Source organism: Montipora foliosa, chromosome 12, assembly GCF_036669935.1.
Source record: "Montipora foliosa isolate CH-2021 chromosome 12, ASM3666993v2, whole genome shotgun sequence".
In the NCBI taxonomy this organism is placed as follows: domain Eukaryota; kingdom Metazoa; phylum Cnidaria; class Anthozoa; order Scleractinia; family Acroporidae; genus Montipora; species Montipora foliosa.
The window spans coordinates 26,002,068-26,014,567 of record NC_090880.1 but is presented as its reverse complement, the minus strand read 5'-3'; the positions used below and the strand labels follow the sequence as shown (position 1 = coordinate 26,014,567).

The following is a 12,500-nucleotide window of genomic DNA, read 5'->3' as shown; positions in this document are numbered from 1 at the left end:
TCTTTGAGTCAACCTTTGCGCGATCTTTCTATTTTTAGAACGAACTCTTGAGCAGGAGACTCGCATTTACATAAATTTACATCAATTTGCACGATTTAAATACAGTTTTACTGCTTTATTTCTCTTCGTTAGACAATGACTTTACTCTGATTGGCCTTTTAAAAGCCGAGGAAGTCGTGGCGTTCTAAAAATAGAAAGATACGCGCAAAGGTTGACTCATAAGGGCGTGTATGAGAGAGGAAAGCTCCTACTCATGGGCTCCTGGTTTCATCCGTTTTCACTAAGCCTTTTCACTTACCAGGTGAATCTGAGAGACAAAATGGTCACCACGCATACACAACAGATGAAAACGATCACCGGAGATTCTTTCCATACCGAGAAATCAAGTACTGATTTTATTTTCGTGATAATATTTTCACCTTTTCTATCTTCACTGGAATCTCTTTTCATTAGGTTGCCTTTGACTTCATCTGTCTCCACGTTGGGGTCAAAGGTTACTGAAAGTGAGCACGTGAAAAGAGCAACTCCGGTCACCGTTCTAAGGGCCTCTAGTGTGGGACCTAAAATGAGTACATCACCCCTATGCCCTGAGGTGAGCACACCCGTGGCTAAAGACTGTCGCTTCTTAAAGTACTGGCTCAATACTACCAGCCCCACGGAAAATGTGCAACTGCAACCCACAGCAAACAGAAAACTGTAAGTGAAGAAGAGAACAAAAATGTTCTCAACAAATGAACTAGCTATCAAGCCCATGGCACAGAATACTCCTCCGATCACAGTCGTGATGCGACAGCCAAATCGAGAGATGAGAGCAGTCGAAAAATGGCCGGTGAAGAAGGTCAATGCTATGGCAACGGAACCAAGGCATGCTATAATCAGACAAAAAGAAAAAAAAAACTCATGGCGGTCTGTCTTAAACAAGATTCGCTAATAAAAAAGCGGAACTTTAGGAACAGGTCTTAAAACTGCCAGAATATGAATGTTACGTCAATTAAGAAATCCGGTTTTAAGATATAAGTTTCAATAGTGTTTACCGCGGTGTCTAGCGAAATTCTGATACAAAGAACTTGATAGAGTACGAGTTAGCATTCTTTTAATTGTTGGCAAATTATCCCTTGTTGCCTCGTTCAAGGTTAACTATTCTTTTGAATTTTAAGTTTAAGAACGAGGCAAAAGGGCCAATTTGCAAGCAAACAAACGAACACTAAAATGGCGGCCATTTTGAAATAAGGTGTATGAGGTTTAACTGTTGTTAGTGCCAGTCTCCGATGTAGTTGACAAAATTGGATCAAAACTGACGAGATTATTGGAAATCGGTACCAAGCTATGGCAAATTAAGCTCTTGACATAACGCCCACTAATTTACCTAGCTGCAGTTTCTCTGGATGACTTGAAATAATCCATAAACACTGGAAGGAAAACTCCAAAGCTAAAAAGAAACCCGAGCGATGAAATCCAAGTCATCGTAGCACAAGCACAGACCAGCCATGACCACAGACTGTCTCGTTTACAAGGAGGACCGGTGGAGCAAAACAACTGAGAAATGGCCATAAATTTGACGGTGACTTGTGTTGAATGCTTTAGATTTTGAGTATGGACGCTTTGGCGCTGATGGATTTTGTGTTCAATGAATACTCGAGAATACTCGGTTTGTTTTGGAGTCGGGTGAATCACGGGTGAAAACTACTCGTGCTTTTCACTCGTGATTCGGATTTCGTTACATACAGAGCGGGCAATGAAACTGTACATCAACAGTTCAAATGAAGCAAAGAAGAAAACAAAATACGAATATATCTCGAAACAATTGTTCCGAATTTTTGGGTAAAATGAATAGAAATTTAAAATTTGTTCTGATTGCCGGAGAGGAAGTCTAACATAATTATGCAGTTTTCCGGTAATGACGTCAAACTCATGCTTTTAAAATTTATTCAGGAATGAATAAAGGCTTGAAACAAGAAAAGAAATCTGAAAACTTTTAGGCCTTTGGTACATTTGTGAATAGAATATGAAGGCAAGAGTTCGGGGTCATTAGCGCAAAACGGCATATATTAGACTTATTAAACGGGTGTATATATCAAACTAAATTTCCTTTCGAATGACTTGCAAAACTCGATCGAAGTCCACTTTTGCTTTTTTTTAAAAACGACTTGCGAAATGTATTATGCTCGAGTCATAAGGTACCTAAAAATTTGTATTACCGTACTGGTGAGCCCATAACGTGGTTTAAAATAAATGCGAAAGTTGAACGACGATATATTGCCTTAGGCCCTGTTTACTAGGAGGGAGGGTAACCCTAGTGAAAGAGGGTTACCCTAACACTCACACATTTCTTATTTTTTTTCATCGACGTGTTTACAAGGAACTCAGACAGGGTTACCCGAGCGCCAGGGTAACCCTTCCTGTGAAATTTTGCTTGTAAACCCGCGCTACCTTTGACTCTCCTGCACGGATAACCATAGAAGTAGGGTTACCTTATCTGCTTGTAAACAGGGCCTTAATAAACTACCTATTTAAAAAGGCTACGGAGAAAAATTAATAAATAACATTATGTTGGGATAAATTGCAAAGTGAATATGAAAGCTAAGTTGCAGAAAAGATTCAAGGACTGGAAACTCTTTCACCGATTTCACTTGCTGATATTTTTTCTTTCCGAAAGCAGTACTTTACCGATTTTCTCATGTAAAAACCTCTCTTAATTCAAAGGTATCAATTACGTGATAGTCCAGGTAACATTCAGGGGCACCCAACGACCAATTTGTTGTAAATTGTATTATTATACCCCAGTTAATGAAAATAAATGTTATTAAGGCATTTTCAGGTGTTTTTCAGTGTTGCTGGGAAAACATTACCTGTTCCTTTTTCCCAGCAAGACACACAAGAAATTTCCCAGCCAGCTAGATAACATTGGCTGGTTTCTCAGCCAGCTGATCAAATTTATTTCCCAGCCAGGAATTCCGCGCGCTTTCAAATCCCTCGATCCAAAACGACGGAACAAAAGCTACAAAACCGGGACAAAACAGGTTTTTTCCGCAAGCGCAATCACTCTGACGTGCCGTCGTATGTTTGTGACTACTCTCTGGGAGAGGGAAGGGGTCCCTTTTTTTTTTTTTTTTTAGTCGTCCTCAGTCTTCAGAGTTTCTACAGCCAGCTCGGGTTGAAATGCTAGAAAAAGTCGGTAATTCCCAGGCAAAACCTCTATCAATAACAAAATTTCCCAGCCAGCTAATCGAAATATCTGTATTTTTGCCAGCCAGCAAGATTCCTCTGGGGAACAGATAATGTGAGGAACAGATTCGTTGGGTGCCCCTGAACATTTCAATGCCAAAAGATCCGAGTGCGTTTTCGTTTCCGATTTATAATTCGTAAATATTAGGTGCAAACTATATCCCGAACAAAGATAAGTGTAAAAGAATACTCGAGTAGCAACCACTCTCTCTGCTCACTTTGAGCAGAGACTTTTCCAGCTCAAGTTCAGTTTGATAAACAATCTTTGCTAATAAGTTATCAACGTTACGTAGTTTTCGAATGTGTATAATGATTTTCTGGGCTGTCCTCGGTGTTAAAGCCTGTAAAAATATATTATTGTTTCTTTAGCTGTTGTTAGCCAGGGTTAAATCCTGTCATAATATTTGGAAGTATAATGTCTTTTATAGCATCGATCAAGAAAGCACTGGACCCCATCGTTTGATCTGAAGCAGAAACTCCGTCAACAGTAAGGCCAGAATGAGTAGCGTTCGGGAGTTTCATCGATACAAATACCTGATCTATTTCCATATGACTACAACTGATGTCTCTTTTTTAATGTCCTGAAACATATAACATTTATTCGCTTTCACCAGAAATAGCTTGTTTTTTTAAACATAGAAACTGCACTTACAGGCTCTTTGAAAAGTGAAACGTGACACATAATTAAGATAAGCTGTTGCATTGCGCATGCGGGATATTCTAGACTGGCTAAGAAAAACGTCATGCGCGAGTTTCAACATCGACCTTCAACCAATACTCCTACATTCTTATATAAATTTCATCTTTTAGTTATTTGATTATAAAAAATTGCAATAATATATTTCTGATAAGCATTATAAACCATTATAAGCAAAAAACGTTGACCAGGGGCGGATCCAGGCATTGACATTTTTTTTCGATCTCTCTTGAGACATCTTCATGTCCCAGGAGAAGTTATGCAAAATGTTTAGGGGTAAACAAGATGTATACGGGATTTGAGAAAATAATGAATTAAATGTCGCTAGTCACGTGAGGAAATAGGTACCACAGTATTTGGTGCCAACCCTCCCTAAAGCGTGCTCCAACCAAAGCAGTAATTCTCGAATGTGTCTCTGGCTTGTAGCAATGTATTGTAATGTCAATACGAAGTTCATTATTCTCGACTTGCACAAATCCTATGATACACCTCTTTTACCTCCCAACAATTTGCACAGGCATTGTTTTCGATTTCTCTTAGGACATCTTTATGTCCCAATAGACGGAATTGCTTCTCCTCTTGTGGTAGGTTGGAAACGACCATAGGCCTTGTGTATGTAGTTTCTAGAATTAATACTACGGCGGCAACGGTCGATGTAATGGTCAATGGCTGAAAATTGGCCAACCGGAGGTGTCCATGTTAACGTCCTGTTTTCAAACTTTGTGAAAGGATCATTATCAGGCGTTATGGATGCGTCTTCGCGGTCATGGAAATGAGCCTTGAGACGTAAGCGGCGAAAATACCGCTCATACTTTTCAAGGCCCTAAATTTTTCAATACCCTTGGTTATGAAATTAAAAATACCCCAACTCTAATGTCCTTTAAACACAAGCTGAAAGAGTTTTTAATCAACAGCTATTAATTCCTTCCTTAGTCTTCGTTCCTACTCCTGTGTTACACCTAAGTGAACGTCTTGCTCCGTTATATTTGTGTTATTTAATTATTTCTGTTTTGGGAGGAAACCTAACCTCGTATAAGCCTCCTGGTTTCTTGAGGTTTCCTCGCCATATTTCTTATCTTAACTTTAATTATTAAATGTAAATTTATTGTAAAATGGCAAAATGTAATAATAATAATAATAATAATAATAATAATAATAATAATAATAATAATAATAATAATAATAATAATAATTGTTACTGCAACGGAAGTGACGTTTTCGTTTTGTTTCCTGATGATTGACAATTTGCTTTTCCTGATAAGTCTCGTGATTTTAGTCGAGTTTAGTTTTATTGGATTTGAGAACGTGATTGAATAGTGAAACGGAATTGTGATTGTGAATGAAGGATTTAGAAAGGCACGTTGTAACCCGCCAACGCCGTACTCGTCGTAATGATGTGATTTAGTGCGGAGTGTGTATTCATGTACCAGATCAACCGCATGACTGATGATTAATCTTGTATATCGCGTAAATCTCATGGAGCTATGATTGTAAATTAATTTCAGTTGACCATAATACTCAGATGAAGAAAACAGAACCAGTGAAAGTCTAGTTTTAGGCGTACACAACAAGTGGTCGAATTCGTGCCGTGAAATTTCGTGAAACCATTACAATAATAATAATAATAATAATAATAATAATAATAATAATAGTACACGGAATCCCTTAGGAATCACTCTAACATAGCTCTACCTCTTAGATATGAACATAAATAGCGTTTAATGTAAAATTAATTCCCTTATAAAATTACTTCACATATGCCCATCTGAAATGTTCAGAGTAACTGCTACTCAACTTAGATCAAAACTAATCCCACGCTGGTGGAGTCCACCGCGCTCTGAAATTTGCTTTCAAACGTTCCAGTAACTGACAACATCGAGAATAGCATCCATGTGTAATTCACTTCTGTTTGTCACGGAAACCTGCAAAAGATAGAGACATGTAGTGACTGCGAGTAGCACCCAAGCTGCTAAACACCTAAAATTAATGACGAATTCATCGATTGCTCAAGTTCAAAAATATTTATTTGCGCGGTGTGACTACGCTCATCCAATTTCTGTTCAAGAGAGTACGGTAACAAAACTTAAATGTACTGACGGAAGCACAGCTGAAAAGCGAAGACAAAAGTATACAGGATTAACTGACAGACTGAATCTACACCGTTCTTGTCACCTGCCTTCGGAGAGTTTTTAATTCTAGGCCTTAATTCTACGTTTAAACGGAATTAGCAGTCTTGAGAGGTATTCCTTGGCAATCACTGAGAAGTGCTTTAGTACTTTACATTCATATGTTGGAGTTTTGAGTTTACTTGATGATGTTAACTAGCACAAACGTTAAAAAGCAACATTTTAGTCAAATTCATGAAGTAAAACGTTTTCTTATCAACCCTCTTGAAGAAGCAAAATGGGCCGTGAATTGTGCCAAACTCAGTGGGATACTAACGTAAAGGAAAGGAAACAGTTAAAAATAACGCAAGCCACATATAGAAGAAGATTGGACACAGGATGAACATTAAATAGTAGACAAAGTAGGGGAAAATTCCCATGGACGGAGGATTACTGTTACTACTTCAATAGACCAATCTCGATATCTTAAAATTCAGCCAAAAACAATAGACCTCAGTACGAGGATCTGGAGAAGAACTACAGAATTTGTGAGATTTATTCCTCAGAGCCTCGTGCTCAGGTCAATTGTGTAAGGCTGAATTTTAATATATTGAATTTGGTGTATTCAAAACACCTTTTTGGTGTCGTATATAAATACGAAAGATGGTGTCAAAACTTTATTTCTTACTGCACTTCCGTGTACTGTTGCTATTAATAGCGGCATACTATCACAGCCATGCGTGATGCATCTAGCCGAAGGAAATCACTTAAAACAGTTGCATTAAGCCATTAATTCTCACCTTTCTTCCCTTCAGCGTCCTGGTCATTTGGCAACTTGACACGAAGGAATTTCAATCTGGCGCCCCATAAGCCAATGGCGACAAGAGGCTTGTCCACACAGGCTCCTAAACAGCAGGGTTGCTCTTCAACGTCTAGCACGCTAAGTAGATCACCAGATCTGATGTCAAACAATCGAAGGAAGTTGTCCTCACTGCAGCAAACCAGAGATTCGCCATTAACAACGAACTTACAATCAACAATGTCATCTTGGTCTTCGAGCAAAGTGCGTTGTGTTTCTCCAGTTTTTGCATCAAGAATGTGTACTCCATGGCCTGAACTGAAGGAAGCCCACGTCACTACAACTTCTTCTTCAGGGGAGAACATGAAATATGGCGTAAAGAAACCAATGTTGTATCGCGTTTCTTTTCTTTTCCATAAACAGGAAAAGGAGTTGTTTTTTCCTAAAGTAACAGTTAACTCTTCCCCGTCCACAGAGTCTAAAACATCAATGGTGCAGACTAACAGCTGGTTCTGACTGTTGCATGAAACAAATACATAGTGGTCATAACTTGCCCTTGTCTTGATGCATGTAGATGAAACACACTCTCCACTGGTAACATTGACGATGTCCACAAAAAGCCAAAAGTCTGTCGTTGATGAATCCTCTGACGTTTCTTCATCTGTGGAGTTATCATGATGCAGAGCTTCGTTATCTTCCATTAAGTCATCTTCTGCATGAAGTTCCAGGGAATTATCTGTCTCTGCTGGATAACCAAAATCCGATAATTCTTCAGACCATTCACAGGCTATCAGTTCATCTGATAAACGAATAAGCTTTTTAGTTCCCTTTAGTTTGGGAATTTGTCGAATGCACTCGGTCAGCTCAAAATTCCAAAGCTCTGGTACTTTATCCTTCAAACATAGTACAACACCTTCCTTCACGGGGACAAGCGACAGTGATGGGCAAGTGAAAGACTTTTTCAACAAGATTTCTTGACTTGACATTCGGAGTACGGTCACTAGAACCGCACTGGCATCAATATGTTTTGAGGTAATGGAATAAACGACATCTCCTTCAGAAGAAAATACAACTTCTTTGACCACTTGTCTGGTGTAAGGCCAATTCTCTTCAATTAGCGAGTCAACATGAATTGCCGCGACGTACTTAAACGATGGGCTACCAACCAGGGCTGTTCCATTATCAAGCCACTTGTAGAATCCTGTATGTAACGATGAAAAGACACTGCGCACATTTTTCACCAGGCCCAACAGTAAACCGTCATCAAAACTATATTCTATTCTAGTCTTTGGTTCAATGGGCCACAAGACGAAGTCATGTTGAGATAGAAAGGGAGTTGTTTTAAATGGAAGAAGGATAAACTGCGGGCTACCGTTGCACACCCAACCAAACCGACCTATCTGATAAGGCACGTCGCCACAGACCAAGCCCTTGTTGTCTTTTGTGAAGTGCATCATACCCCACGCCACGTCGCAATTCAACAAGTGTTGTGGTCCTTTAGACACATCAAGGTAGATAGAACCAGTCACGTCAGCAAAAGCAATTTCTGAACCATCGTTGGAAACGGCAAAAGATGTAATAACATCATTCCAAGTTATTCGCCTTAGCTCTTCACCAGATTCCATACTCCACAAGACAACTTCTTTTGGATTATCAATACAGTCTGTTAAAATGATTCTTTTGTCTGTAGGAAAAGCACAATGTGAAAATGTGCATTTACTATTAGGATAAAGGGAAATGCGTTCTCCTTCGAGAGTGTAAACACTTCTGAGGGTCCCCGGTAGGACTGACTTACCACGTGGATGAAAAACCACAGAACGGTAAAAAGTCAAAATTCTATCTATATCACGATACGCGCCTCCATCAGGATACACATATGGAAACTCTCTGTTAATTAAGGAAGGTCGACTCCATTCTAAGTGAGCAGTCTCGAGAGACCACAAGTGGATCGTTCCATCGCGGCATTCGCACACCATGTAGTCCAGTTCAGGTGAAACGTCGAAACAAGCCACCGTATCTGAACAGTAAAATCGCGCTTCAATCGCTCCATTATCTTCTTGATTGTCTAAGTATTTCATGTACGGCACGGTGGGAAGCCTGTTTTCGAGGATGATTGCAGCTTCAGATGAAAGCTCAGGAGTTCCTTCATTGATCAAACTTTGGAACCAAAGTTGCGGATGGTCTCTTAACAGATAAGAGTGTTTTCTAAGCACTTTTAGCAAAGAGATTAAAAGAGACTTACTTCGCTCACTGAGTAAAATTGGCTTAATATGCTTTTGAACACTGAAAATATCCTCCGAGCAACCTGTGCTGTTCACACAAAGTTTGGCATAAATGAGTTCCAAATCGGTCACATACGTATTAACCAGGTCTTCTACATCACAAGGTCTTGGACTTTCGCCCGATCCCCTCAGCTCAATCATGTGCTGGACACCATGTTGCAAGGCGTACCTTTCAGTGTCACTGAAGGGTGATTTATGTACACCCCTTCGCTTGATATTGTCAAGCTCATTCCTGCAAAGGTTGAAGAGAATCTCGTGGCCTTCCTTCTCGTCCACGGTGAAATCATGTTGACCATAGCACGAGGTATTCGTCAACCAGTCTTTGATTGATTTGTGGAAAAAGTGAAGACATTCATCACGAACTGGCAAAAGCGAAGAGATGCAGGCGATTGCTTTGTTTATTCTTCGCTGAGCAGACAAGGACCTTCCATTTGGGTTCAACAGTCTAGAAACAAACCCTACTGGCAAAGGTTCTCTGGAAGCGGTAAAGGCGCACAAAAAACTCAATACTTGGTTTTCGTCCATCTTCAGCTCTTTTCGAAGTTCATTCTCCAACCGTTTGAAATGGGAAAGATAAACGGACGAAATACCCAACGGTAAGCTGCTCTCCAGCTGCTCAGGGTTAAGAAGTGGAAAATTCACTTGGATATGATCAATCAAGAAAAAAGCATAAAGAAAAACGCCTTCAGACTTCTCAACCAGTTTGGCGAGGAGAGCATCTTTTTGCTCTACCGCAATCTTAGAACTCAGCTGCATTTCAAAGAATAGTCGAATGTCTTTCAAGTTCTCTTCCTGATTTTCATCAAGATGTAGGGGTTGTAAATGCTTCAGGCTGTCTGCGATGTTTATTTCTGATCGGGTTGTCACAAAAAATCGAATCCACTGAGGAAGCTTGGAGAACTGATTTGCAATCACATCGAGAAGCTCATTGCGTCCTTGATACTCACTCTCGTCCAGTCCATCTATCACCATTAGGATATTTCTTCCTGGGTCTTTTACATTGGTAAGTGGCTCCTTGAAAAGTAACGCGAATAGCTCTTCCACGCCCATGCTATTGAGTTCAACCGGCCCCAGATTTCTTGAGAGCTGTTCCACGAGAGATTTCTTGTACTCTGGTAGAGTGTCGCTGAGATGAGAAGCCAAAGACTGAAGCATTAGCTGAGGACTTCTGTAACGCACATTTTTATGTTGACAAAAGTGGCTTCCTGAAAATCTACCAGCCTCCTGCATTCGTTTGCACGTTACCGCAGAGATAACTGATTTTCCCATCCCTGCATTTCCACTAATTACCATCGCCCGGTTTTGGGACGTTCTATCATCTAGCCAGTCGTCAACTCTTTTGAAGATCCATGCACGGGTTCCTTCCTGGAATCTCTGTGCATGATATTCAATATCTCCTTTGAACTCGGACTTAGCCAGGTTTCTGAGCAATTCATCTGATCTGTCCATCTCACGCTTCTTGCTCAAGCTTTCTAGCTCCTGTTTTACCTCTCGGAGATCTGCTTGTATATTTTCGTGTACTTCTTCTACAGCTTGCTGAGTTTTGATTTGAGTCTGGGATATTCCCTCTAATTTGGAAACGCCATCCTGAAGTGTTTTGTGGTCTTCTAGTTTGGTCTGACGTACTTCTTTAATAGCATCATGAGTTTTGTTTTCGATCTGATGTATTTCATCCAGTTTTGAGATAATATCATGAAGTGAACTGTGGTCTTCTGAGTGGTTCTGAAGGGCTTCATTGATGGCTCGATGGTTCTTGTTGACAATCTCATGCACTTGCTCCAACCTGAAACTACTCTCCTGTTGAGTTTTGCGATCTTCTAGCTGGGTTTGAAGTACTTCCTTGACATCTCGTTTCATCTCTTTCAGTTCAGACTTTATTTTTTGTTCACTATCTGCCCAGTCAGTTAAAACGTGGATGTAATCGTCTTCTCCGCAACGCTCTGCCTGTAATCTGTCAATCTCTGCCTGATCCAGCCCAAGAGAAATAAGAACAGCAGTAATTTCCTGCCATAGGGTCTTGAAGGTTGGCGTATCAACACCAGTGGAAGACACATGACCATACAATTCATTGCGGAAAATCTTAATGCGAACAAGGTTTGCCTCAAGAGAGGTGTCACTTGGTGGTGGCTTAGTGTGCCAACCTGATGGAGGAGGGGATAGCCCACAAATGGTGTTCAAAAGCAGGAATAGAAGAGTGATGTCGAAAGATTTGGAATCAGGTTTGGCTCCGCTAGGAGGGAACAGTTGGTCCCACTGGACTTGACGTATAACCCTTTTCCTCAAGAGATTGCCCAATGTTAAATAGTTAGCATTGAGGTCAGCAGCTAGGCTTGCAGGAGGATGATACTTATCAAAAGTGTTCCTCAGAACTTTTGTTCCGCCATCAATGAGAAGTCTGCTCAGCTTAGCTCCATTGGTCTTCTCCGTACTGCTGGCCAGGGGCGACGGTACAGCAGCTGCCATTGAAGGTGCTGGGTTTTATGCGGCCTCTACAATGATACGGAACCTAAATTAGTAGGCACTACAGTGAATATTAGCGATTAAACTCGCCATTTTCAGAATTCCAAATACTATACAACTGTAATCGCAAGGGAGATCATCCGACTCCGAACAAGGATAAGAGAGGCGATTGAAATCCAGTGCCAGGTCGCAAATCGAGATCGTGAACATGAATTAATGTCCGGTCCTGTAACAAAACAGCAGGTCACGTGACTAAAAGAACACTTGACAGTTAGCACTGTTATCACTCGCCAAAAAAAAAAAAAACCTTGACGGCTCCAGAAGCTTGCAGTTTATATTTTGTTTCTTGTTAGGCAACTTTATTCTAATATGAATTCAAAACCAAGAAACAAGAAGCAAGGTTTTCGTCCGTTTGTCAACATGCTGTTTGTCAGACTCGGTAGACGTGAGTCTTGCAAAGACGAGCCTTAATTTGTCGACTTTGAGGTACCAAACAAACTCAAGAGTGTGTAATTTAATCTATTTCATGCAACTGAGCCATCAATATGCTCCGGCTGTTAATTATTCAGGCATTTATTGTGCATAAATGTGTGCAAAAATATATCTTGCGATAATGTTCACAAACCGGTAATTTAATTCCACTACTTTCTTTTTTTGTCCTACAGGATAGCTTCCGAGTCCTTTGAGCTACTCACTGACATATCTCGCGCGAGACAAACATCTAAGCTCATCATGTTGTATGTATGAAAGGTCAAATAAAAGTCTAATATGCCCAACTCGACCAGAAACGCATAGTTTGCATTCTAAGAAACGCCTTAATATGATGTAGCTCTATGGTTTAACAGTAGTTTTCACCCTCCACTAACTATGTTTTCACTGTTTTATAGGGGAAGTAAAAGCCTCTATACATAATTTAAAATACACTTGATTAG

The 12,500-nt window shown here is 40.2% G+C and overlaps 1 protein-coding gene and 1 pseudogene across 1 annotated transcript in view; both read right to left on the bottom strand.

The window, feature by feature from the left end:
• Positions 1-2,418, bottom strand: part of LOC137980159 (monocarboxylate transporter 10-like) — a 7,739-nt pseudogene extending 5,321 nt beyond the window's left edge.
• Positions 2,419-5,542: 3,124 nt separating this feature from the next.
• LOC137981070 (uncharacterized) overlaps positions 5,543-12,500 on the bottom strand; it is an 8,199-nt gene continuing 1,241 nt past the window's right edge. Inside the window, exons 2-3 of the mRNA XM_068828431.1 lie at positions 6,828-11,597; positions 5,543-5,844 (exon numbers count right to left, since the gene is read on the bottom strand). Of these exons, the coding sequence (XP_068684532.1) occupies positions 5,822-5,844; positions 6,828-11,571 (4,767 nt within the window). The 5' untranslated portion in view covers positions 11,572-11,597 and the 3' untranslated portion in view covers positions 5,543-5,821. The remainder of the gene's footprint in view (positions 5,845-6,827; positions 11,598-12,500) is intronic.